Source organism: Andrographis paniculata, unplaced genomic scaffold (assembly GCF_009805555.1).
Source record: "Andrographis paniculata isolate CXL003 unplaced genomic scaffold, ASM980555v1 Contig56END, whole genome shotgun sequence".
NCBI classification, from domain to species: Eukaryota; Viridiplantae; Streptophyta; class Magnoliopsida; order Lamiales; family Acanthaceae; genus Andrographis; species Andrographis paniculata.
In genome coordinates this window covers 1,860,555-1,885,586 of record NW_026137591.1, presented here as the reverse complement: position 1 = coordinate 1,885,586, position 25,032 = coordinate 1,860,555, and the positions used below count along the sequence as shown (strand labels likewise).

Sequence of the window (25,032 nt, the reverse complement as noted above, 5' to 3'; positions counted from 1 at the left end):
TTATCTTCAAACTATCATGTAAAAAAAGAAAAGAAAAATTAAAATATTAAAATAATAAAATAATTTTACTCTTTTCAGCTTATGATCATAAAATTTTTAAAAATAATTAATTTGAACTAAAGCTATTGAACCAATAGAATACTTCATGAGCCAAGTTGGATCTACTCATTAATATTTTAATTTGATTTGTTTGATCGATTCACAAATAACTCAATCGAACTTGCTAGTAATAATATATTTTATATATTAAAAATAGTTATGTTTAATAAATAATATTATTTTATTGAATTGAATCACATGTACTATCTATTATTATAATCCCAAATAAATTAAATCCAACATAATAATAACATAATTAAATATTGTTAATCCATCACCCTGTGCTATTCATTAATAACTTAATAGAGTACCATATAACTAAATATATTTTATAAAAAAAATAATAATCTTATATAATAATCAATTAAAATAAACATCTAATATTTTATCATGTAGTTATATAATATTTCCTCCGTTCCAAACATAGTGCAACATTATTTTTTTTTTTCAATATTAGGTGAATTATATTAAATAAAATAATTTGATAATTAAGTAATATGATAAGAAAAAAGAAGTGTATTTATTTGAATAATGATTAGATATAATATTGAATAGAGATTAAATTTATTTAATTATTTTTTATTTTAGAAATATTGCATAATATTTTGAAGAGACAAAAATAATTACAGAATAGTTGGGACCAAGAGAGTACATAAAGTAATACCTATATTAAACTTCTCATCTTATATTATTTTATTACACTATATATATTTATAAAATACTAATTTACTTTAATTTTCGTGCAAAAATCTAATGAGAAACTTACTCTTGAACAGAAGAAGTATCTCAAAAAATAAACTCAAGCTAACATAACATACACTTCTTCTGTAGTTCAATTCTATGCTTATTTGATCGGATACAAATTCTAAAAAAAAAATAGATAAAAATAAAAACTTTTACTTTTAAAAGATAAATAATAAGTAAAAAAAATATTATTTTTTACTTAAAAAATAAAAATAAATTTAAATTATAACCAAAGAAGAAAATAAAAATAAATTGGATGATATCAAATCTTGTATTTATTAATAAAACTTAAATATTTTATTATAATAAATTATAAATAAATTTAGATATACTTAATTTATATACTAATATATATAAAATTTGATCGTGAGTAGAATCATTAAACGAATCAAATCATTCGTAAACTTCACTAAACTAAATTCAGCTCGATTTAAACTCGTTCGCGAACATAAACAAACTAGTCAAACAACATGAACAAACAGATTATGTTAATGAACGAACTCGAGCCTTATTTGCAATCGTTTAGAAAATAAAATTCTAAATTTTCTAAGCTGAAATGAGCTTATCGGAGCGTACACAGTCAGAAACTCAAACAATAAAATTTCTTCGCGAACAAAACTCGAGCAATACGAACAAAACTCGAGCAATAACTAATGAACATAAGCTTTGTTCACAAATATTAACAAAAGAACACAACCGCTTAAAAAGTTTATTCGATTCGGTTCGTTAACAGTTCTACTTGTCGCTATTCCAGCTCGAATCTAAATGAGACCGAGTAAAACCTATAACAATAATATGTTCGAATCGAGCTTGGACAACAGATCCTCGAGCTTGCTCGACTCATTTAACACTTCTTAGTTTCTAACATATGATAAGGATTTTACCCAAAAACACCTTGTACAGATTTGTGTATCCAAATTTGCACACTCAAGATTACAAATGAGAGAGAAAGAAGACAACATGCTGCGGATACAAGTGATTAAAAGTAATAGATTACCACAAAAAATTCAGGCAACAAATTTCGAACATTTTCATGTTGCAGTGAGAGCATATTTCCTCGTTGCGCAATAAAAAGAGAAAGAAAAGAAAAAGAAACATGCGTGCTATTGTCAAATTCATCTTGTACCAGAAGCATGTATGGAACAATTTAAATTTAATCCACCGAGCAAAGAACGAACTAAAACAAACATTTTCTACCGAACAAGTTACAAATGATCGCGCTTTTGAAATACAAAATTTTTGTCTTGTACCTGACACAATTATTCCTCATCGGGTGCAGTTTCATCAGCATCCTTCTGTTCATTTGATGTGTCCTCGGGTTCAGAATCAGCGGGCCCCGGACCAGAAGACACCTTGACCATCGATGGTCGCAAGAGTCTCTCCCCAAGTTGGAAACCCTTTCGGAATTCTTCAATGATAATGCCATCTTTGTATTCTGTGGATTCTTCGCGCATTATAGCTTCATGCAACTATTGAAAAGAGAAAGATGATGTGTGAGAAGTCTAATTATCAGAAAATGAAAGCAAATGAGAACTGCAGTTTGGTTGCAAACATTCTATAACAAGTCGAGCAAAGAGCAAAAGAAAAATCCAAACATTGCACGATCACTGAAAAAAGAAGAGCTGTTTAGAGGAGAGTAAAAACAGAACTTCAGATATAAGATGTGCATGCTTTGCAAGCTTGATTTGCTGATGAAATGGTATCAACTTAATCCAGCATTATTGGTCATGTGAAACTAAACAGTGTGTTTCTTTTGTGTTTCTACACAGTTTTTTATTATTTGGACTATATTTTACCCGAAAGAAATATATATTTTTCATTTCACAAAATATCACATCATTACTTAAATATAAAACCCAAACCAGACTAAAAAGAAAGTACAAATCAATCATTTTCTCTTCCTAATATAGATATAAAACTCCAACAAGTATGTGCTCAATAGTTACCTTAGAAACACTCTTTTCAAAATATTACCTTAAACTATCAAGTTTATATCCAAATCACATCGGGATGTGTTTACTTGTAAGATTTTACACCTAGTTTTACTATTCCAATTTCTTTCTCCTCAAAAACATCAAATTCAAACATCTACTTTTATTTTATTATAGTACATTAAAATTTAATATTACATTTAATAAATCACATTAATACATATTTAGATCACATCAAACAACTATTTCAATTCAAAATTTTACTATTCAAAACCAAATTTCAAAACCAAAATCTTACAAGTAAAAAGGCCCTATAATTACTATGGGCTTATTTACCTTTTATACTAATTATATTTATGGTATAATTCATTAATCTGACAAAGAATCAAGGCCCATACAGATGAAATAGAAACAGAATTTTCGGACAAGAATATGGAGGCTAATGAACAAGCAAAGGTCAATGCCCAAAGAAAGAATCTGAGCTTAGCAATGGTGGGAAACACAGAAGGTCAATGAATTAATTATATTATATATATATATATATATATTCTACATATTCAAAAATCCACTGAAACACACATTATCTAAGATTGTGTTCTTTTATCTAATTTTATCAAATTTCTATTATTCATCTATTTTTTTTCCTTCCAAAAATATCAAATCAAATATTTATTTTTTATTTTTTATATTACACTAAAAATCAATTTTACATTCAAAATATCACATCAATGTCTATTTATATCACGTCCTACAACTATTCAAATTCAAATTTTTTACTATTTAAATCTCAAACCAAAATCAAAATTTCCAAACAAACACACTGTTCGTTTAAAAAATTTACCCAAAATTCTACTATTCATCCAATTTTTTTTCCTGAAAAACATCAAATCAAACACTCATTTTTCATTTTTTATATTATACTAAAATTTAATTTTACATTCAAAATATTACATCAACACCTATTTATATCAAGTCATACAACTATTACAATTCAAAATTTTTACTATTCAAATACAACTCAAAATCCAATCCCTCAAACAAACACACCCTAAGGGTATGTTCTTTTGGGGGATTTCCCCAAATTTCTACTATTCATCTAATTTTTTTCCTCAAAAAATATCAAATCAAACACCTATTTTTTATTTTTTATATTATACTAAAAATCAATTTTACATTCAAAACATCACATCAACACCTATTTATATTACATCATACAACTATTCCAATTCAAAAATTTTACTATTCAAATCTCAATTCAAAATCCAAACTCCCAAACAAACACACCATAAGTGTATTAAGATGTTTGTTTGGGGGATTTCCATTATACCTTAAAAATTCTCCCTCAAAATTATTAAAACTAAACACCTATTTTTTAATTTTTTTTATATTATATTAAAATTAATTTTACTGTTCAAAATCCAACCTTCCAAACAAACACAAAATTAATTACAAATAGCAGAGATTTACCATTGGATCAAATGGTTTCCCAACGGGCTCCACAGGAACAACGCCAAGGGAAGTCAGAATCTCCCCAAATTGTTTGTATATGCTCTGATAACTATTGTTGACCTTCTCCTCTCCTTCAGTTTCCACTTTGATCTGAGTTCTAGCTCGTTCGAAATTATCCAAAACAGGTAACAGACTTTCGACAACTTCTCCTCGTGCATTTGTCACCAGCGAGAGCCTGTCTCTCTCTGTTCTCTTCCGAAAATTATCAAAGTCAGCACTGATTCTAAGGACCCGATCCTTCTCATAAGACAATTCTTCAGATAAAGCAACCACTTTTCTCTCAAGCTCATTTTTCTCATCTTCAATGGATTTAAAAACTGATTCTATTTCAGCAATTTTTGACTTATCATTGTTAGCTAAAGCCTCTTTGTATAAAACTAAAAATGGTTTGATCACAGAAGTAGGTTCTTCAGACTCATCACTCTCACTAGATGCATCAACGTAATCTTCATCATCAGATTTCCCCTGTCCATCATAACAAATACTTGGTAAATGCTTCTTAATTTTAGACAGACATCAAATGAGCACAACGATTTCCAACATGAACAGATGAATTGTAACAGTTCGAGGAAGCCTTTCTGTGTTTTGTACATAATCTTAAATGGATGCACTTACAAAAAGGTTCACTTAAGTAATTATAGAAAATAATAACACAAAAAGGCTGGCACGAAAAATATAAAGTTTTTATTTTTAATCTATTATTTCATTTTTAGCTAACAAGTTAATCAATGCATGACCATAAAGTTTAACCAAAGAGCCGGCTCTTTATAACAGGCATTATTTTATTTTCTGAAGGAAAACCCTATTCTCAATATTGGCACTTCCAAAAGTAAGAGCAGACACTACTTGCCAAAAAATGATTGATTATAGTGGAAGCAAAGCACATCAAAAACTCAAAAGTGTCTTCTTTTTCGGAAAAGAGTATCAAATTTTATGGCAGATCCATTCAAATCCAAGACGATATGTCATTTCGAACAAAAATGATTTCCAATGTCATGTAAATCCAAAACATAAAATTAGTTAAGATTGACTAGTGAATTAGTAGAAATTTCAATTGGGATAAAATCAAATTTCTATATCGCTGTAGAAATCAATATGTTCTATAATATTGAAATAGTGAATATTTATTGAAAACTCTAGATTCTATTATTTTCCATATTTATGGAGACACATAATTCTACTATACTATAGTATATTGAATTCCTGATGATCAAGCTCTTTTCACCTTGGTTAATCACAAGCAAAAATGAACTAGAAAAAAAAATATATAAATAAATAAATAACAAATCCGTGGGGTAAAGGTAGTGGTAACAATGAAGCAGCTGCTTTGAGTATCCAATCAACAAGAAATGTTTTTTCATCCAAACATGACCACATATAACAACCCAAATAAATTAAACTTCGAAGCATATAAATTTAAGAGCAATTATGGATTCGTTATGCAACTTCTTGAAGATATATAAAGTTAAAAACAAAAGTCGAAATCAAGCAAGCCCTAAACCCTAATAAAATTCATGGTTCTTCACCAGGGATTCTTTGTGCAGCTGTACAATCGTGTTCCTCACACCACATGATTAAAAATCGATTCGAAATGGACCAATTTTTAAAACCCTAGAATTTAAACTTCTATGATTTAAGCATCAATCCAGAATTCACACTCAATTCGCTATTCACCTACCTGATTACATAAATAATATTTGAAAAATGAAAAATGAAAAACGAAATTCCTCAAATTAACTAGTTATCCGAAAGACATAGACAAGTAGTTGATCACAACATGGTGCCAATAATAGAATGCAAACTGCAATAACAAAATTACCTCAAATGCAGTCTCGGATTCTGATTCTTGCGCCGGGTCTTTCTCTTGAGTATCTGTTTGAGTCCCCGCAGCTTCTCCATCAGCAGCGAAGGTCAATAATTTATGAAACGAGCGACCGCTAAAGCTAACACTGCTCCTGTTATGATTCCCTCGGCGAATCCGACACCGTATCAGCGATAATTTACTGGGTGCAAAGGAAACGCGGGGAAAGTTGTGGAATCTGACCGGTGAAGCGGCGCATGTCGCCGGAGAAGTGAAGGAGGGCGGCGTCTTCAACACTGTAGTGGCCATTGAAGAAAGGCGAGAGGAAGGGAAGGGAAGAGGATAAACTGTGTGAGCGTGAGAATGTGAAGTGGCTGGAACCTTCGAGAATCGAGGGCTTTACTGTTACCGTACAACTCTTTCCATCTGCTAATTAGGAATTTATTTAATTTTTTTGAATATTTTTTTTTTATGTAACTTTATAAGATTTAACTGTGTGTTCTTTTTATAAAAAAATAATAAATAAAATAAATAAATATAATTTTTTAAAAAATATTAATATATTTCATATATTTTTTTTATTTTTATATTTTTCTAATATAAAATTTTATTTTTTTATAAAAAAATATTTATTCAAAATATCTCACAAACAAATACATTCTAACTGTTTATAAATTTTTTAATTGATCCAAAAAGTCCAACAGCTCCTTCTTAGGCCAGCGAAGCAAGGGACCAGTCCATCACTACTACTCCCTTCGTCCCATATAATACGAGTGTATTACTCCCTCCGTCTCATATAATATGAGTGTATTACTATAGACGGGAAAATTTAAGTAAAGTATAATTATTAAGTAATTAAGAAATATATTAATAAAAATAATTATTATTTAGTAAAAATAATTATAAATTAAGATTAAAAAAATTTTAAATTTTAAATTTTAAAATATGATTAAAGTGTATAATTAGTTTTCCAAAAAGAGAAATGACAAATTATGTGGGACGGACGAAAATAGATTATAGGGACAATTTATGTAGGACGGATGGAGTATATCTCTAACTTATTTTCTAACTTAACCCTATTAATTATTGATAACAGTTATGCTTTCTTCGTCTCATGAAAAGAGTTTCATTTTTCATTTTTTATTTTAGACCGTTTCAAAATTAAGGTACAATTTTCTAATTTAGTAATTATACTACTTGTTTAATATAATAAATATTCTTTCAACTTTCAATATATTACACAAATGTTATTACTTTTATATTACATAATACTAATAAGGGTATTTTCATATCTTTTACTATAATTCAATATAATACTAATATTAAAAAATTTACGTGAAAAAACAAATATTACTCTTTATATAAGACGGATAGAGTATTTGTTTTAATTTTAAAAAAATATTTATAAGAAATAAGAGTATAGTAAAATGGGTGTCACATGGTGTCACGTGGACATCTCCGTCGAAAGATTAAAATTGTGAAAATTTTTCACTTACGATACTAATTTTCGATAGACTCCAGTTACAAAACTAAAATAATAAAAAAATCTAGATATAGACTAAAAATCAGTTTATTCTTATAAATAATATTTTTTATAATACACAATCTTAAAAACTAAAAAAAAAAGACTAAAAAAAATTAAAATTTAAAAAAATATTTTCTAAAAAAAAAGATTTGGTGGATTTCTCGCACATTAACCCAAATTTTTTTAAAGAATATTTTCCTTAGCTACAATGAAGTCATGTACATATGCTCATTGTGATTGCATAGAATTGGCCGATGGGTGATCTACCGATCTCATTGCATAAGATTGGTTGATGCCCGATATGAAAAAATTGTCTAATGTTTGATTTGACAGAATTTCCGATGTTCGATTTGACAACAAAATTGTCAGATGCCCGATCTGACATAGAAATGGCCGATGATATAAAAATTGTCTTCAACGTTCTTCTTCCTCCCCCTATTCTTTTCTTTTTTTCTACCATCCTTTTTTCCTTTTCTCGCTTCTTCCTGTTCATGGTACTCTACGCACATCCATCCACCTGCATCGCCAGCGTGGTTCCACCTCGTACACTACGACCCTTCTACCGGAATGGATACAGAAATGGTCTAATTAGAGCTTCAAATAAGGTACGTGGGGTTTAATTTGGAGTTTACCAACTTTTGCGATTAAGGTTACAAAAAACACAAAATCTTGATCCAGAAAACCACTTTGGAAAAGGAATTTCATGCAAGTGTATCCCAATTTTTGTTGGCCGCTCCATTAAGGTAGGAGCGTTGGCCGACAAGCTCTTTAAGGTTAACCGACTGTTGTCAATGTCATTTATGTTGAGTACTGATTGTTAGGTATTTGAGAGGTGAAATAAGAAGATGAAGGGTTTGTCCTACGTTGGAATTTAAAGGTTTCACCATTCTTTATATAAATCAAACACCACTTATCATTAAAGATAAAATTAGATTGGGCTAAGGTTTACTTGGTCTTGGATAATATTAATTGTCAAAGATTTGGCGTTAGGCTGTAAGGGTTCGTGGGCCAAGCCTAATAAAATAAGATAAAATTTTAAAATAATTTTAATTTTGTAAAATTTGACTAGAATTAGTCAAATTAATTTGTTGCAACTAACTTGCAACGTGATGATAATATTGTGGTGGTGGTCAGAGATGTGGGGTCTAATAAATCTCTTCCTTTTCTTTTCTAATAAATATTCAAAAACCCTATCTTATATCAAATCTATTATTCGATTCGATCTGGATTTTCTTATCTCAATTTTCATATATTAAATTTCTGACAATCTTGAAGCAAATTCGTTGTTCGGCGAGTAAAAATCCGAGATGGCTGACGAAATCTCTCAGATCCATAACCAAATCGAGATTTCCAAGATCCACAATCAAATCGCGGTTGCCTAGAATGTACCTAATGACGAAAGAATGATCGAACGTGGTGCGCAATAGAGGCGACATAAATCTGAATGATGATATTCAAGTTGGCGCAAATGGGGAAGAGAACAAGGAAGTTAACTCTAATGAATCACACGCTCATGTTCCCTCTGTTCCATGATCTCAGCCACCCCGACACAACTGGTGAGGCTGCTGAAATCGTTATTGTCAGCTGCAGAGAAAGCTATGATGGTAGCGTAGGAACAAGCCTTCAAGGTTGCGATGGAGGAGGCGCAGCCTGTTGCTGTGACCTCCAACCAGCTTGTTGCTGGAGTGAAAAAAAACGGGATCCTGTTGATACCCATGTAAAACAACCTGTTGTTGCTCTGCTCCGTCTACAACGTATGACTACAGGACTTGTGCAAGGTTTTGTTGCGTCTTCCGGACAACAACTAGACGATTTGGAGGGTATACAACATATTGTTGTTGCGGACCATGTAATGCAGTGTGTTGCTGCAACTTTCAGGCAGTCTGTTGTTGCAGCAACCTAGAAGTCAAAAAACTTCAACGAGAAAAATTTTAAAATATGGTAGCAAAAGATGTTGTTTTATCTTACCACGTTGAATCTGGAAGATTGGTTGACGGAGGCTGCACTTATTGTGTCTGAAGAATCTTCGGAAGAACAAAAAGCACAAATTCTTAAAGTTTGGAAACGTTTAGATTTTATGTGCAAAAATTATATACTGAATACCTCGAGCGACTCCCTTTACGGTGTCTACCAGCATGCGCTAACGGCTAAACAACTTTGTAAGGTGTTGGAGAAGAAGTACATAACCAATGATGTTGGTACCAAGAAAATTATTGTGGGACAGTTTTTGGGTTTCAAGATGGTGGACGGAGAAAGCGTTACGAAGTAGCTTAATATGTTTCAGTTGAATCTGCTTAAAATCCTTGCCGAAAGGATAAAGATGAGTGAAGCCTTCCAATTTGAGATGATAATTGAAAATTTTTCGCCTAGCCCCGATTTCAAGATTTACTTGAAATACAAACGGAGGGAAGGAAATGGACATGACAAAACTGATCAATCGTCTTTAAACTGAATATGAGCATAGATTGAACCTGGCAAGTAAGGAACACTGATGCTCAGCAGAAAGGCCAATGTAGTCGAACACAAAAGCCAAAGCTCTCGGTTTAAGACTGCTCCGAGAAACAATTAACAGCTTGGAAAGAACTGGAAGCCCGGGGACAAGGGCAAGGAGAAGTTGGAGCCATCTGGTGCGTTGATAAAGCAAAGAGTACCTTCAAGGGCAATTTTCTCAGACATCGTTCGATAGACTGCAAAGCGCCGAAAAGAAATAAAGAGGTGAATTAGGCACACGTCGTCACTAAAGAGGAAGAGCCACTCGACCTGATAAGTTTTGTCTCTTAGGCAAACTTAATAGGATCGAACAAGAAACGGTGGTGGCTCGACACGGGAGCAATATGCCACATCTGCATAGACAGGATTAGTTCTCCTCGTTCGATCTTGTCGAAGGAAAAATGATGTACATGGAGAATGTTGCTCCTACTGAAGTCAAGGGGAGAGAAAATGTGCTTCTGGAGATGACATCAGGAAGAATTGTGACGCTGACTAACATTTTGTACGTGCCGACGATGACGAAGAACTTGGTCTCGGGGACGCTCCTCATGAAACATGGTTTTAAAATTAATATGAATTGAGATAATTTTGTTTTGCATAAATTAGGAATGTATGTGGGTAAGAGTTATGTAGAGAATAGACTTTTGAAATATTGTATTATGACAATTATCGAAAATAAAAAGGGATTAGACTGGTCTCACAAGTCAACAACGAGTCTTTCAAGCATTGTTTTGTCTACTCACGTGCACCTTCTTTATATGTACATTGTTGACATATGTAACATATTTAATCAATTTAATATCTATTTACTATCGGATGGCTTAGTGTTGACTCATATGTACAGGAAAGTTAGTTTAACATTGACTTGACTATGAGAGTATCACAGTATGTATCCGTTCTATTTTTATTATTTTTTACGTAAATTATTTAATATTATTATTATTATATATTTGTGGTATAAAATATGTATGAATAGGTAATTTTACCTATGATAAAAGATAAATTAATTAAATGATGATGATGATATTTTTATTATAATATGTAAGTTATAATAAGTTTTTTTTTTTAGTTGCATAGGAAGTAAAATTAAAATATATATATTGATTTCGGACACCAAAATGATAAATAGATAGATGGATTCTTAAAAGAGGAGAGTATAATCATTATGAAACTCAAAATAGAGTGGTTGGTTAAGAGTCGAATTTTAAGTTTGAAAGTTGAGTTAAAAGTAATTTGTTTAATTAATATTTACTTTATCATGTAATATAAATATATGATTAAAAGAAAATCAAAATATATACTTACATGAAACTTTTATTTTAGTAAAATATATTCATTATTCATACAATTTAGTGAAGAATAGAATTTTATTTAAATACAAATAAATAAGAAAGTATAAATATTTATTTATGATTAATAGTCGATAAATTAATTTTATAAAATATAGGGAGTTTTAAATAAATATATATATATATGTATTTATTTTTGAAGAATTATATTTTGGAGTTATTATATTCTAAAAATTATACTACTAGTTATGATGCTGATTAAGGCTAATAATTGTTCAGTAAATTGTAATATGATATACCCATTTTCGTTGAAATTTTTAAAAATATTGACAAATAATAACTCGTGACTATATATTATAATTTTTTTTTTTGTTATATTCTTTAAATGTGACAAATAATACATTTATTTTTTTTTAAGAAAAATTTACTTTTAATAGACAAAAAAATCATTGCAATTATTTTATTTCCACAATTAACGATTTGTTTGGTTTTGATTTGAATTTAAATATTATATTTAATTTTTTATTTGAATAATATTTTAATAGGCAAAATTGTTTATAACTCCTTTGTAATTTCGAAACTCAGCGTAAATCCCTATTTAACTTAAAAATTGTATGACATTCTTTTATACTTTAAAAAATATTGCATAAAACCCCTATTTGGTTTTAAAACTCAACGTAAAAATTGTATGACATTTCCTTTCAAAAATATTGTATGAAACCTCTATGCAAAACATATAGGTAGAAAATCATATTCTCATCACACAATGGATTTCATTCTACGGTTTTTTAAAATATAAGGAGTATAATGCAATTTTTAAAGTATAAAGAAATTTTAAACTGAATTTCAAAACCATATGGAAATTACGAGCAATTTTACTATTTGAATATGATATATTTAAAAATATATATTGTTAAAAATTATACTAACTAAATAATAATAATTTTTACTTAAAAATTAAAATCAAACAAATTTTTTAATTTTCAATATTTTTTTATAATTCTCTATTAATATTTCTATTATATTTATATATTTTTTTAAATATATATAAATATTAAATAAAATGTGGGGTGAGGGGGCTCGCCGCTCGCCCTACTCTAGATCCGCCCCTGAAACTAACACTCTCTCCCCAATCCAATTAACTGATTCGTCTCCAACCTCTCAATTATATATACATACATATATATATATATATATATACATATTCCCAACCCCATTCCATTCACAATATCACTAACTGTTGGCAGTTAAGTTTCTTTCTTTCCGCCATTGATTCATTTCTTGAAGAGCTACAAATCAAATTCTTCCTCCAATATTCATTCATTCGTCGAATTTGAAGAAGAAGCCTCTGTGATCGTTCAATTTTCTTGGTCATTCCAATTCTGGGAATCATCGATCGATCGATCAATCGATTTGGAAATGAAGAAGAGGTCTAAGTCGAAGTCCCGCGACGTCAGCGTGGTGGCGGAAGCATCGAAGTCGGGAGCCGGTTGGGAGAAGCTCTCGACAGTAGCCGAAGGGTTATCTTATCTGATGCAGGTCGAAGACACGTTTGATGACGACGAGGATAAGACCGGCGAGTTTTTGGATATCATGATGAAATTCAAGGATCAGAGAGCTTGTCCGAAGTGCGTCGTAACCAAAATGAAGGATCTGCTTGAAGGTAATCGGGAACTGATTTTAGGGTTTAATGCATTTTTGCCTCAGGGACATGAAATCCAGCTCGTTGAAAAAAAGAGCTAGTACTGCAAATCATTAATCCTTGAGATCTTGAAGAAGAAGAAGAAGATGCATGTACACAAATGATGATAATAATAATAATAATTCATTCCATTAGGAATCAATGTATCCGTTTTTTCATTTCGATGTGTTCAGAATCCACGTATTCGTGCTTGTATTTTGATGTGTTCTATAATCAATGTGTCGGTTAAATTTTTTTTATACGTGCCCGTTTTTAGTAATTGTACTCCTTACATAATTTTAAAAGAAAAGAAAAAAAAAAACCTCTTGAAAATTATATATATTACAAAAATATCTTTATGTAACAAAATTATGTTTTTCCAAGGATATAGATCTATTGTATTTATATTTATATTTATATTTCAAAATTTACATGCAAAAAAAATATATTTGGAGATTTATAGTGATATTCAAGAGTGCCCTAGAAAAATTGTTATGTAAAAAAACTTTTAAGAAATAAGAGAGTTTATTGAAAAACTAGGCTTACTTTGCGAAAAAAATAATATTATCAGCTCGGTTGCATGCTATATTGGAAGGAGGATGACAAATTAGATAATTTTAAGTTTTGTGCAAATTCCGGTCAAACATAAGAATGGGAAAGCGGTAGCCAATTGAGATATGTTTTATCCACCGATAGAGCTGTTAAACGAATCGAGCCGTTCGTGAACTCGGCTCAGTTAAAGCTGGTTCGTGAACGTTAACGAGACGAGCCGAACAACATAAACAAACTCGTTTGGTTAACGGACGAGCCCGAGCTTTATTCGCGAATGTTCGTTTAAATAATATTTTTGTTATAAATATTATATATACATATAAAATTATAATTTATAAATAAATAAAATATTAAATTAAAATATATAAATAAAATAATTTAAAATTTTCTTTATAATTTATATATAAATTTAAAAAAATAAGACAAACGAGTTTAATCGAGCCGAACACGAACACGGGCTCAAACAACAAAAATTCTTAACAAGCCGAGCTCGAACACTACGAACGAGCTCGAAAACTTAACGAACGAATACGAGCCTTGTTCGCGATCGTTAACGAACACTTAAAATTTGGCTTGGCTCGAATCGTTAACAGCTCTATCTGCCAGAAATGCAATACTCATGATGGGGGCGTATTCCAAATATGTGTCTGAATTTATTAAAAGGAACATGGTTACAAAATTTTGGATTTGTTTATTAATGTTTTTTTAATTTTAGATTTTTAATTTTAATAATAGTTTTTTTAGAAATTTTGGGAGAAAATAATAAAAATATCTTATTGATCATCAAAACAAGGAGATCTAATCTATAAATAAAATCAAATATAAATATAAATCTACTAAATTTAAAACTGAATATGTAAAATATCTCAACAAGTTATGAATATTATATTTTTAAGAGAATTTTTTTTATATAAAAATTGTAACAATCAAATAGTAAAAAAAACTGAAGTTAAATTTCCAAGTGAACAAAATCTTATAAGTTTGAATAGAATGAGATAATATTATTTGAATGAAGTCGTTTTTATTGTGTGTTTGGCATTTTTGTTGTAATTGTTAACTGTATAAATTTAACGCAAATAGTTAATTGAATTAGCAACTTAATTAAATAAAGATTATCAATTAATTGTAACACATCTTTAAAATAATTGTAAAAACTAAAAATTCTTAAATAAATTATTTACCAAACACTTTCTAAATAAATATTTCTATTGAAATCGTGAGTAATTTATTTTATAAAAATTATATTAAAATAAAAAGAACAAATTCATTGCATTTTTTCTATAAAAAAATATAGCAAAATTGTCCATAACTCCCTTGTGGTTTCGAAACTCAACGTAAATTCCCCATCTACTTTAAAAATTGCATAACGTCACCTTATATTTTAAAAAATATTGCATGAAACCACTTTGTGGTTTCAAAACTCAGCATAAATCCTCATTTTACTCTTAAAAATTGCATGACGCCCACTTGTACTTTAAAAAATATTGCAGAAAACCCCTCTGCCATGCAAAACATATAGATAGGAAATCATCTTCTTATCACACGAGGAAAATTTCATAGTGGTGGGGTTTCATGCAACGTTTTTTAAAGTATAAGAGGTACCATACAATTTTTAAAGTACAAGGAGATTTCACGCTGAATTTCGAAACTATAGGAGAGTTATAAGCAATTTTACCAAAAAAATATTTATTTTACATACACAATTAATTTTATATTTAAAATATCTTATTCAATACTAATTATTTATTTTAAAATATAGAGTTTGTTATCATATTTACTTATTTTTAAAATAAAACTAATATCACAATAAAAAAATAAAAAAAAATTACGTAAAGTTTGTATTTGTATTAGAAAAATTCATTTAAATTTAAATTTGTATATTCATCCGTCCACAAAAATATATTTGTTTAATTAGATGCAAAAACTTAATATATATATATATATATATTAATCACCACAATTTTGTACACTAAACTTGGAGTATTTTAAATATTTCTATCTCACACAAACTTTAGTCAATTTAAATGAGATGAAGCTAATATAGGATAGGTGTATTTTTTTAGCAAAAGTTTCTTAATTGTTACTCTTTTTTCCAAAAATTATACCATTTTATTTTATAAAGTTAAATAAAATATTATTTAAATACAAAAATCAAATCAAATCAAATTCATTCAATCCAAAGAAAGACATGTTTTATGAATATCAGTTACATGATAAAAAATAATACTCCCTCCGTTCACACACAAAATATACATTTATTTTTGACGCGGTGTTTAAGAAATAATTGTATTTTAATTATAATGAGTAGTTAAAAATAATGTAATGACATTTTTGCCCTTGCTTTTTGGTGTAAAAGTAATGAAGTGATGTAAAGTAAAGATATTTGTAGAAAAAAAATGAGGTATTTAATGAAATGTTTACTTTGTAATTGGACATCCCAAAATAAAAATATGTATACTTTCTAACTGGACGGAGAGAGTATTAAATACAAAAATCAAATAAAAAATTCTTCTAATTCAAACAAAAAAATCATATACTCCCTTCATCCCAAAATAGACGTCTTATTGGGTGTTGGCACGGTATAAAGTAGAATATAAAAGACTAAAAGAATTTTAAAAAGTAGATTATAGTAATAATTATGGATAGTTTGGAAAAATGAATAATTTTGTTATAAAGTGAGAACCACGATTACTAAATAAGGAAAGAAGACAATTGTTTCGAGACGAACGAAAATGGAAAAACAAGGCAACTTTTTTGGGGCCGAAGGGAGTACAATTTTTTTTATTAATTACAGAATCAATTTTAAATTTTTTATTTCAATAAAAAAATACTCACTATTTTTTTTACTTTTGCACGTAGTTCTTTAAATATTAATCCATTCATCCCGTATATTTTGGATCTATTATATACGAGAATTTAGATAAAGTATAATTAGTAGGTAATGAAAAAATGTATTTGTAGAAATAATTATTATTTAGTAAAAAATAATTATAGATTAAGATTAAGACAAATAAATAATTTGATTAAAATTAAACAAATTATAAAATTTAAAATGTGATTAAAGTAAATAATCATATTTCTAAAAAAATAAAAGGACAAATGATGTGAAAAATAGGAATAAATTACATCTAAACTTTACTAATAGATATTTAATAAAAATACATCTAACTATTATATAATACAAATATAAAGATATTTATATGGAAATGTACAATAAAACAAAAAGTAAACTATATTAATTTCTTTTTTAACTAGAGATAATATTTAATTTTTCAATATAAATATATTATTTTTTTCGTACTTAAAATACTTTTAAATCAAAAATCAAATAAAATACTCAATTTCAAATGAAAATTAAATAAAATATCTAATTAAAAGTTATTTTTTAATTCAAAATTTTCAAATATAAAATACAACAGAGACACAGCGTGACACATCCTAATTTAAAGGATAATACTATCGCCCCGACAATTCCCATTTATGCCAATACACAGTACGTCTCTCAGTGCGTAATGTACAATCTGCTGAAGCGCAACACACCACTGCAGCCCTGGCGCTAGTGTTTTCCAACGGCAATAATTAGACACGATCACTCTTCTTCCCCAAAATCCAGAAAATAAAGCGACCGAGGCGAGCGAGAGAGGGAGGCAGAGCTGGATTTGGAGTTCTTTTTCTCGCAATCAATCCCACAATAAAAGAGGAAAATCTTCGACCCAGTTCTCTCTCGCTCAAATTGTTTTCAAACAGGGCATTGAAATTTCCGGTGGTGGTGCTATCTTGTTTTGGTATTCGAGTTTTTCAAGAACATTTGGGTGGAGGGGTTTCTGGTTTCGCGCTCGGGATTGAAATTAATGTGAAAAATGAACAGCAGAAGGGAAGAAGAAAGGAACGAGAAGATTATAAGGGGTCTTATGAAACTCCCTCCCAATCGCCGATGCATTAACTGTAACAGCTTGGTAAGCGAGTTGTTTCCCCTTAGGCAAAATTTGTGAAACTTCTTTTGCAAATTTGTGGTTACTTCTCTGTGAAATTGATCGTTTATCTGAGACCTATTAGTTGTTTGGAATTCTGGAGTGATTTCTTTTTAATTTCTGTTTGTGGATTCGAGTTTGAATTTGGGCATTTGATTTCTTTTTGTGGAAACTGGAAATGTAAAGGAAATCTTGATCGAGTAGATTCTAATCTTGTTAAGTTTATGCTCATCAATTAGATCATTGGATTGTTGCTTATGCCCAAGTTTGTGCCTCATTTTGTATGCAGGGGCCTCAGTATGTGTGCACGAACTTTTGGACGTTTGTCTGTGTTACTTGCAGTGGAATACAGTGAGTATTAATCATTCTTGAAGTTTTGAGACAGTCGACAGTTGAATTCTTTTGAATGAATGCTTGTTATGGCATTTCAAACATCTGTTTTGTTTCTTTGCTTGAGGTGGATCTGTTTGTATATTTGTCGGAATGTGCTTCTTTTAATGTTGTTTGGTGAGATGTAATTATTTTCGAATTGTACCGACATACATAGAAACTTTGGGCACTAAATGCATATGTGACAGTGATGCAACCTAGAAGTTTGACTTTGGAAGAAGGTTAAGGTTTGTATAGTCTAGGAATTGTCTCAAAGGCCCATTTATATTTTGTACTTCTAAAAGTGTGAATTATGATTAGGAGTTTACCAATGACAGCAAAAGTGATAAAATATTGATAATTATATATATATATATATATTGAATTGCTTATGTTGATTGGTATTTAGGGTACTCTTGTAGGGTTTGTTTACTTGTGATTCTTTTTGTTTTGAATTTTTGATGTTTTTTAAAGTGAAATTATTGTTAGACGTGATGTTTTTGGATGGAAATTAATACAATAAATAGGAAAAGATAGCTATAAAAATCATAAGTAAACAAACCCTTAATTTATTTATTTATTTTTACTAAATCTTCCATGAACTTAACATTCATCAGTTGAGAACATAGTTTAGCACTATTTATCAACTCTGGTTGTGTTGCAGCCGAGAGTTCACACATAGGGTTAAGTCAGTTTCCATGGCTAAGTTCACTTCTCAAGAAGTGGATGCTCTTCAAAAAGGTGGAAATCAGGTAAGAAAAAAATCATTTTTGTTGCCAATCAGCAACTGATTTTGTTAATTGCTGATAATATTTTTTCTTGCAGCGTGCAAAGGAATTATTTTTGAAGGCCTGGGATCCAAATCGGAACAGACTACCAGATAATAGGTTTCTATAGAACCATATAGTTTGACAAAAGATTGTCTGTTTATTGATTGATATTTTACTTATGCCCCCTTTGGACTTGCAGCAATGTTGATAAACTTCGTCTGTTCATCAAAAGTGTGTACATCGACAAAAAGTATTCTCTGGAAAAGCCATCTGATAAGCCTCCAAGAGATCCACAGGTTGTATTTCTTGATCAGATGAATGGAACAATTTTCCATTTTATTATAGAGATGCTCGTGGGGTTAATAATCTTTGATTTAGCAATTAGAATGTTTACGAATGCCACTGTTAAATACTAACATGAACATGGTGATTTCGACAGAGCTTAAGAAGCCATCGTGAAGATGAGACAAGGAGAGCTAGCTCATATCATTCATACTCCCAAAGCCCTCCATATGATTTTCAATACGAAGAACGGCAATATGGGAAACATGCTCCTGGACTAACTCGAAGAGTTGGCTCAGATCATGGCCTTTATGGTGGCAAGCTAGCTGGTTTCTTGAGTCCTACTCATTTAAGCGATGATGGGTTTGCAAGTGAAGGGTCCTTCTCCCGAGCCTCGGATTATTCTGTTTCTGGTGGAGGTGATGCTTTCAGATCTGATTTTTTTTCTCCTAGCCCCAATAGAGATGCTGCTGGAAGCCCGTTTAGTGATGCTTCAGGAGAGATGCCGAGCAAAATTCCACCCCCCCACACAGCTGTACATGATTCAACTCGAAAAGGCAGAAGCAATGAAGGAAGAAATGTACGTCAACTAGTGATATTTCTGTTATACCATTTCTTATCTCTTAGAAATACTCAAACACTGATTCTACCATTTTCTACTGTGCAGAGGTCTGCATCTTCGGAAAGCTTTGCATCATTCGATAGCAGTTCCACCTTCAAATCTGCGATTTCTCTGCCTAAAGGTGGTTCTCATCCTGCTGCATCCACTGAGGATGCTCTTCATAAATCTTCATCATGCCCTTCTTTGCCGCAATCATCATCGTCAGCGAACTTCATACAGTTGGACCTCTTCAGTGCCCCTTTCGCACCTCAAGATGTTGCTGGTAGGAATACACACTCGCCACCAGCATCATCAGGTAATTCCCAATCTCCACCAGTAGACCTGTTTGCTGTTCCATCTCAGGAGAAATCAGAAATACCACAGTCGCAAACCTTGGACTTGTTTGCTGCACCATCTAAGCAGCAATCAAAATTACCTCAGCCTCCACCAGTGGACTTATTCGATACTCTATCTCTGCAACATTCGAAAATGCCACAAACCTCACACTCCCCACAACCTCTGCTGGTAGATTTGTTTGCGGCTTCTCCACAACAATCAGATAATCCACAACCTCCGTCAGTAGACTTGTTTGCTGCTCCTCAGCCACAATCGAATTTATCTCAACCTGCATCATTAGACTTCTTTGCAGCTCCACAGCAACAATCATCACAGGCACAATCACTAACAACCCAACCTCCTCCTTTGGACTCTTTAACTGCTCTCAATCAGCAACAGTCAGTTGGATCTCACAGTGGAGAGGCTTCTAATGTGGCAGTTCCTGGGAATGGAGGATGGGCGACATTTGATCTGCCGCCGAACATGAGCAAGGATACCCAGTATTCTGTCCCTGCCACAGCGCCATCTTCTGATCGAAATACTTCAGGGACCTTTAATCCATTCTCAGATTACCCAAGTTCATGTCAAGATTCTTCTAGTCATGGAGCATCTTCATTGGAGCATGCTTTTGGACCTGGAATCCTAAAAACTGCTGATGTCAGCAGAAGTCATACTGATGTAAGCAATGCTCTTTTTGAATTAATTGCATATATTACACAAATTAGTTTCTTTTTATTTTTTCTGGGAAATATTTGTAGTTATTATAAGCTGTCATCAGACTCATGTATACAGAATGGTTTATAAAAATTTTGAAGAGTAAGTATAGATTGAATATGTGCAGCTCTGGAATGCATTTGAAGATTATTCTGGAGGACAGATCAACTCAGGCGTGCTAAAAAGTGATGAAAAAGCTGCAGTGCCCTGTGTCTCTGATGCCAATCAATCCCTTGGCTTTGGTGGATATGAGGTTGCTACTGTACTAAATACTGTTAATTTGTTTCATCGCTTGAATATTTATATGTGACTTTCTTTCTTCCAGATGTTAAATAACGATGGTAATGTAAGAACACCAAGTCATGTTGAACCACCAGCTGCTAGTGTGCCATCATATGGAAGTACAATGGTGAATTGTTTTACCATTGTTTCAGAAATGGTACATTATCTTTCATGGCGCTCAATCATATCTCAAGGTACTCTGTCTTTTGTTCTCTTTCAGGCTGGTGCGCATTCGTTGGTAACTGATGTTAAACCTACCAATCCATTTGATATACCCTATGACTCTGCCATGGAATCAAGCAGTATGGTACGTGTCTTTCTCACCTCTTCCGTTGATTTGATATGTCAATTCAGGCTCGTATCTTTTGTATATGATGCATGCCTTGGATGAGGCACTTTGTGTATATCTTCAACTATTAATCATTCTAATGCACTCTGTAGGTAATACGAACTCCACAAAATATTTATATCTTAGTTGAGCAGTAATATTTTAGTGAAAAGCAACAGCCTGCCTTTTTTTTTATATACAAAATCTTTACTCCTAGCATATCTTCCACAAATTTAGCTGTTTTAGTCTTTTCATTTTAGATGTTTTCAAACATGTGTGTAAAGCATATTTAATTGACGGCATGATGAGTGGTTGTCATTGTTGGAAACTTTGGTTTAATAAGTCAAACTGATCCATACATTCTTATACATCTCAACACTCTTCTACAATATCTAGTCTCTAATGCATAAACAATAGAACAATTTTGTTATGCAAAACTGTTTCGACAATTGGCCATGTTATTAAGATTATTTAGCTCCATATTACTCATTCTTTTACTGACTCCTGCTATGTTTTTCTGTCTTCTCTCAATTTTTAATATTAATGTTTATCTGTACGAGCATTGTAGTTCAATTTTCTTTTGGAGCAAAATAGCTCAAGTGCGAAGAAATTTGTCGTTCAGACATTTTGAAAAATTTGTGGTGCCTCCCTGTTTCGTATCAAGCTTGGTTAACCTAAATCAATGTAGAAATTGAAAAGGAAAGCCCGTGATTGTCATCCCAGGATACAATTATAAAAATAACATGAATTGCTACAAAGTTCTTTGGATGGACTATCTGCAAAAATTGTTGTCTTTTTTGTTCGAATTTCAATAAAATTTGAATTATATTCTAGGCCATTAATAATCACTGTGCAATACCCGTGTTAGTGATGTCAACTGCTTTACAATACCTAAAGGAATAAAAAAAGGGAATACTTCTTTATTTATATATTCTCTATATATCACAGTCACAAGTAAAGCACTGTAATTTACTCTGAGAAATATTACATTAGTATAATTCTAACATTACAATGCTATACATGTAGTCTCAGTTCTGGGACATGAGCTCTTTGCAAGCCACTTTGCCAAACACCCAGATGCCGACTTCAGATGTTGATGGGGTAGGAAATGAAATGTGGTTTCCCCAAGGTGCAGTGCCATCCTATGTACCTGGTGGAGTTTCATTTGATCCATCAAGTGGTATGTTTTCTTTGTTCAGTTGCCTCCTTGGGGAATTTTCTTCTTTCTTATGATTGAATACCACGAATAATGCTTTTGTCTTCCAGGATCTTTGGGATTCATGGCAGGGCAAGCACCACCTCCTCAGATACCGTAATTCTTCTCTGACTTTTAATCATTTTTTATAAATAATCAAATGCATAGCTCATATATTTTAATATTCATTTTTTTGCTGTCTTGTGTGGTTGTTTCGTACCCTCACAAAAAATTTCCCATGTGCATAATGATTGAAGGATTTAACACATTTGACCTGAGCAACAAGAGGATATTGTTGCCTGCTAGAAACCTACAAGTATGCTTAGTTTCATTTCATTAGCAATTCCCATGGTTGTCGACCATTTCATCTGTCTTATTTTCTCTGCTAAGTTTATTACCTGCTTAATGTTATTTTATATTGTGATTATGTGTATACATAAATGTGTATCCATATAAAAATTCAACAGAGTTATTATAAAAAGTAACCATGCTGTGCAATAGAGACAATGCCTCAAGGAAGTAGATTTAATTTATTCCCTATCTATCTGTTTTTTTGTTCTTTTATTTTTCTAATCCTCTTCTTGTGGTGTCAAACTCATCCAATTCATTTATTTGCAATTCTTGGTTTATGTCACCAGTTCTACTTTTCCGGTTACATGATTTTTCCAGCAGATTTTTCGAGTATGGCATGGTTTTCTGCAGTCATCACTCATCGCACCATACTTTTGAGATCTTTCAGCCATTACTTACCCTTGCACCAAAAGCCAATCTCAACACTTCTAGTAGCTTCCTTCTTTCAAAGCATAATATAGCCGTGATTTTCTCACCATTGACTTCACAACTAGAGGGCAGAAGGTGCTGGTCAATAACTTCATGAAACTCAACCTTTAGTCTTCTAGGAAATTATAGATTCTATGGTCTTTCACCAATTTGGTGTTGCGATTGCAATCATTTAGTGATTTACACTCATAATCATTGAATAGATTTAGATATTGCTGTAATAGCCTTAAGGAATTGAAGTACTTAGTGACAATGGTCATTTCACGAGGAAGTTCGCCAACTTTTATTGTCAATTTTAAAAATTGAGGTGAAAATAGGTATTGGATGTTATGTCTTTTTTTTCAGGGAAATTGGGAATGCACTGGAAATTGACACAATTTCTCAATTTTGAATTTATTTATATTCGATGCCTAAATAAATTGGTATTACAGAAGTTTGAGAAGGAGATACATCAAATATAAAAACTTGGGCATAATTACCACTATTTCTCCACTGACACTATAGATATTGAGAATTCCATAGTTACAATTAGACTAGACTTCTAACCTAAGAAATTGAGTCTTTTGGTCTAGTGTTTTATAGTTTTAAGTATTTTTGTTGACTATTCATAGTAGAGGTGTTTTTGTTGTGATATATAAGAAATTGTGGAAGTATTATAAGAAATAATATTTTTTGTGTTTTTGTTGACTTTTATTATTATGTGTATATATATTGTCTTTTTAGGTAATATTTTTGGAGAATCATTTATTTTGAAACACTAAGTGAACACTCTTAACACTTTATTTAAACCGTTGATGATTACAACACAAGGAATTGTCTAGTTAAAAATTGGCGTAGTATTCGAATAATTGCAGAATCTTGAAGCCTCTAAATGTTTGTGCAATACTGGGAAAACATCGTGGTTGTGTTTGATTTCAGTACTTAGCACAAATTCATGGAAACATTCTCGAATTTAATTTTGGCGTATGCATTGGCGTTTTTCTTTTCATCTTGGTTGTTGGCTTATCCAACCTGCTTTGAACAAGTGAATTTATATCGATGATTGAGCAACAGCGCTGTTCTATTCAGTATTCTCTAATCGACACAACAGAGTTGATTAATGCTCATCTTTTTTGGGGATGTTCTTACAGGAATGTTCATCATGCTCAAGGCCCTGTTGCTACTGCATCATCATCATCGTCCTCGTCTGCTGGAGGGAACCCTTTTGCATAGAATGATGGATGATGATTCAAAGGCTGTCATTGCGAAGGTAAGTTCAATGACGAAAATTTCTCTCTTTTACTTGGAGGAAAAGGACTGGTTGAGTGACTATACACATGTACACAAACAATATAAGGACATATACTAAAATCTGTCTGAGCTGAGAAACATTTATGGTTGTAGATTTTGTTGTATTCATTCATCAATTTGGCTTGGTTGTGTATATGTGTGTGTATTTGAGAGAGAGAGAGAGAGAGAGAGAGATTATATTCATCATTTTGACAAATAGAAAATCCAGAGAGGATGAATGAGATATGATGTTTTAGCCACATTGGGAAATATTACTAAATATATCATTATCTGGGCTTTTCCTCTTATTATTGGCTGTTAACGTTGGATTTGGATCAAAGGGTTTGTTTGGACAGCAGGTTTGAATATTGGGTAAACTTCTTTTTTGGCTAAGTCCTTGGTACGTCATCAACTTATCATTTTAGGAGTATAATTAAAATATATACTACCTCCGTCCACCACCAATCTATCTGTTTACTTAATCCTTGAATATTAATTATTTTTTCTATTGGTG

At 31.2% G+C, this 25,032-nt stretch overlaps 2 protein-coding genes across 3 annotated transcripts; one reads left to right on the top strand and one right to left on the bottom strand.

Moving 5' to 3' along the window:
* Nucleotides 1-1,813: 1,813 nt before the first annotated feature.
* LOC127256748 (uncharacterized) lies at nucleotides 1,814-6,470 on the bottom strand. Its single transcript, XM_051282910.1, has 3 exons — nucleotides 6,103-6,470; nucleotides 4,242-4,748; nucleotides 1,814-2,312 (listed from the first exon to the last, which is right to left on the bottom strand). The coding sequence occupies exons 1-3, from the start codon at nucleotides 6,391-6,393 to the stop codon at nucleotides 2,103-2,105; spliced, it is 1,008 nt and encodes a 335-aa protein (XP_051138867.1). The 5' UTR covers nucleotides 6,394-6,470; the 3' UTR covers nucleotides 1,814-2,102.
* A 10,761-nt stretch (nucleotides 6,471-17,231) lies between these two features.
* Nucleotides 17,232-24,826, top strand: LOC127256653 (probable ADP-ribosylation factor GTPase-activating protein AGD14). Of its 2 annotated transcripts, none has more exons than XM_051282769.1 (13): nucleotides 17,232-17,577; nucleotides 17,882-17,943; nucleotides 18,626-18,713; nucleotides 18,787-18,848; nucleotides 18,931-19,027; nucleotides 19,171-19,593; nucleotides 19,681-20,628; nucleotides 20,792-20,917; nucleotides 20,990-21,073; nucleotides 21,167-21,253; nucleotides 22,307-22,454; nucleotides 22,541-22,586; nucleotides 24,380-24,826. In XM_051282769.1, exons 1-13 carry the CDS (start codon nucleotides 17,482-17,484, stop codon nucleotides 24,459-24,461), a joined length of 2,349 nt encoding a protein of 782 aa, XP_051138726.1. In that variant the 5' UTR covers nucleotides 17,232-17,481; the 3' UTR covers nucleotides 24,462-24,826. The 2 variants fall into 2 exon arrangements, with proteins under 2 accessions (XP_051138726.1, XP_051138725.1); XM_051282768.1 differs by having other exon boundaries at nucleotides 22,301-22,454.
* Nucleotides 24,827-25,032: the final 206 nt, after the last annotated feature.

What these genes read in the sequence shown, in the direction of transcription:
- LOC127256748 (XM_051282910.1), bottom strand. Translation starts at nt 6,393, where the DNA reads ATGGCCACTACAGTGTTGAAGACGCCGCCCTCCTTCACTTCTCCGGCG. An exon ending in AATCCGAGACTGCATTTGAG is followed by an intron (nt 4,749 to 6,102) that starts GTAATTTTGTTA and finishes TATGATGGACAG; the next exon opens with GGGAAATCTGATGATGAAGA. An exon ending in GGAAACCATTTGATCCAATG is followed by an intron (nt 2,313 to 4,241) that starts GTAAATCTCTGC and finishes TCTTTTCAATAG; the next exon opens with TTGCATGAAGCTATAATGCG.
- LOC127256653 (XM_051282768.1), top strand. Translation starts at nt 17,482, where the DNA reads ATGAACAGCAGAAGGGAAGAAGAAAGGAACGAGAAGATTATAAGGGGT. An exon ending in TTGGCTTTGGTGGATATGAG is followed by an intron (nt 20,918 to 20,989) that starts GTTGCTACTGTA and finishes TCTTTCTTCCAG; the next exon opens with ATGTTAAATAACGATGGTAA. An exon ending in CCATGGAATCAAGCAGTATG is followed by an intron (nt 21,254 to 22,300) that starts GTACGTGTCTTT and finishes CTATACATGTAG; the next exon opens with TCTCAGTTCTGGGACATGAG.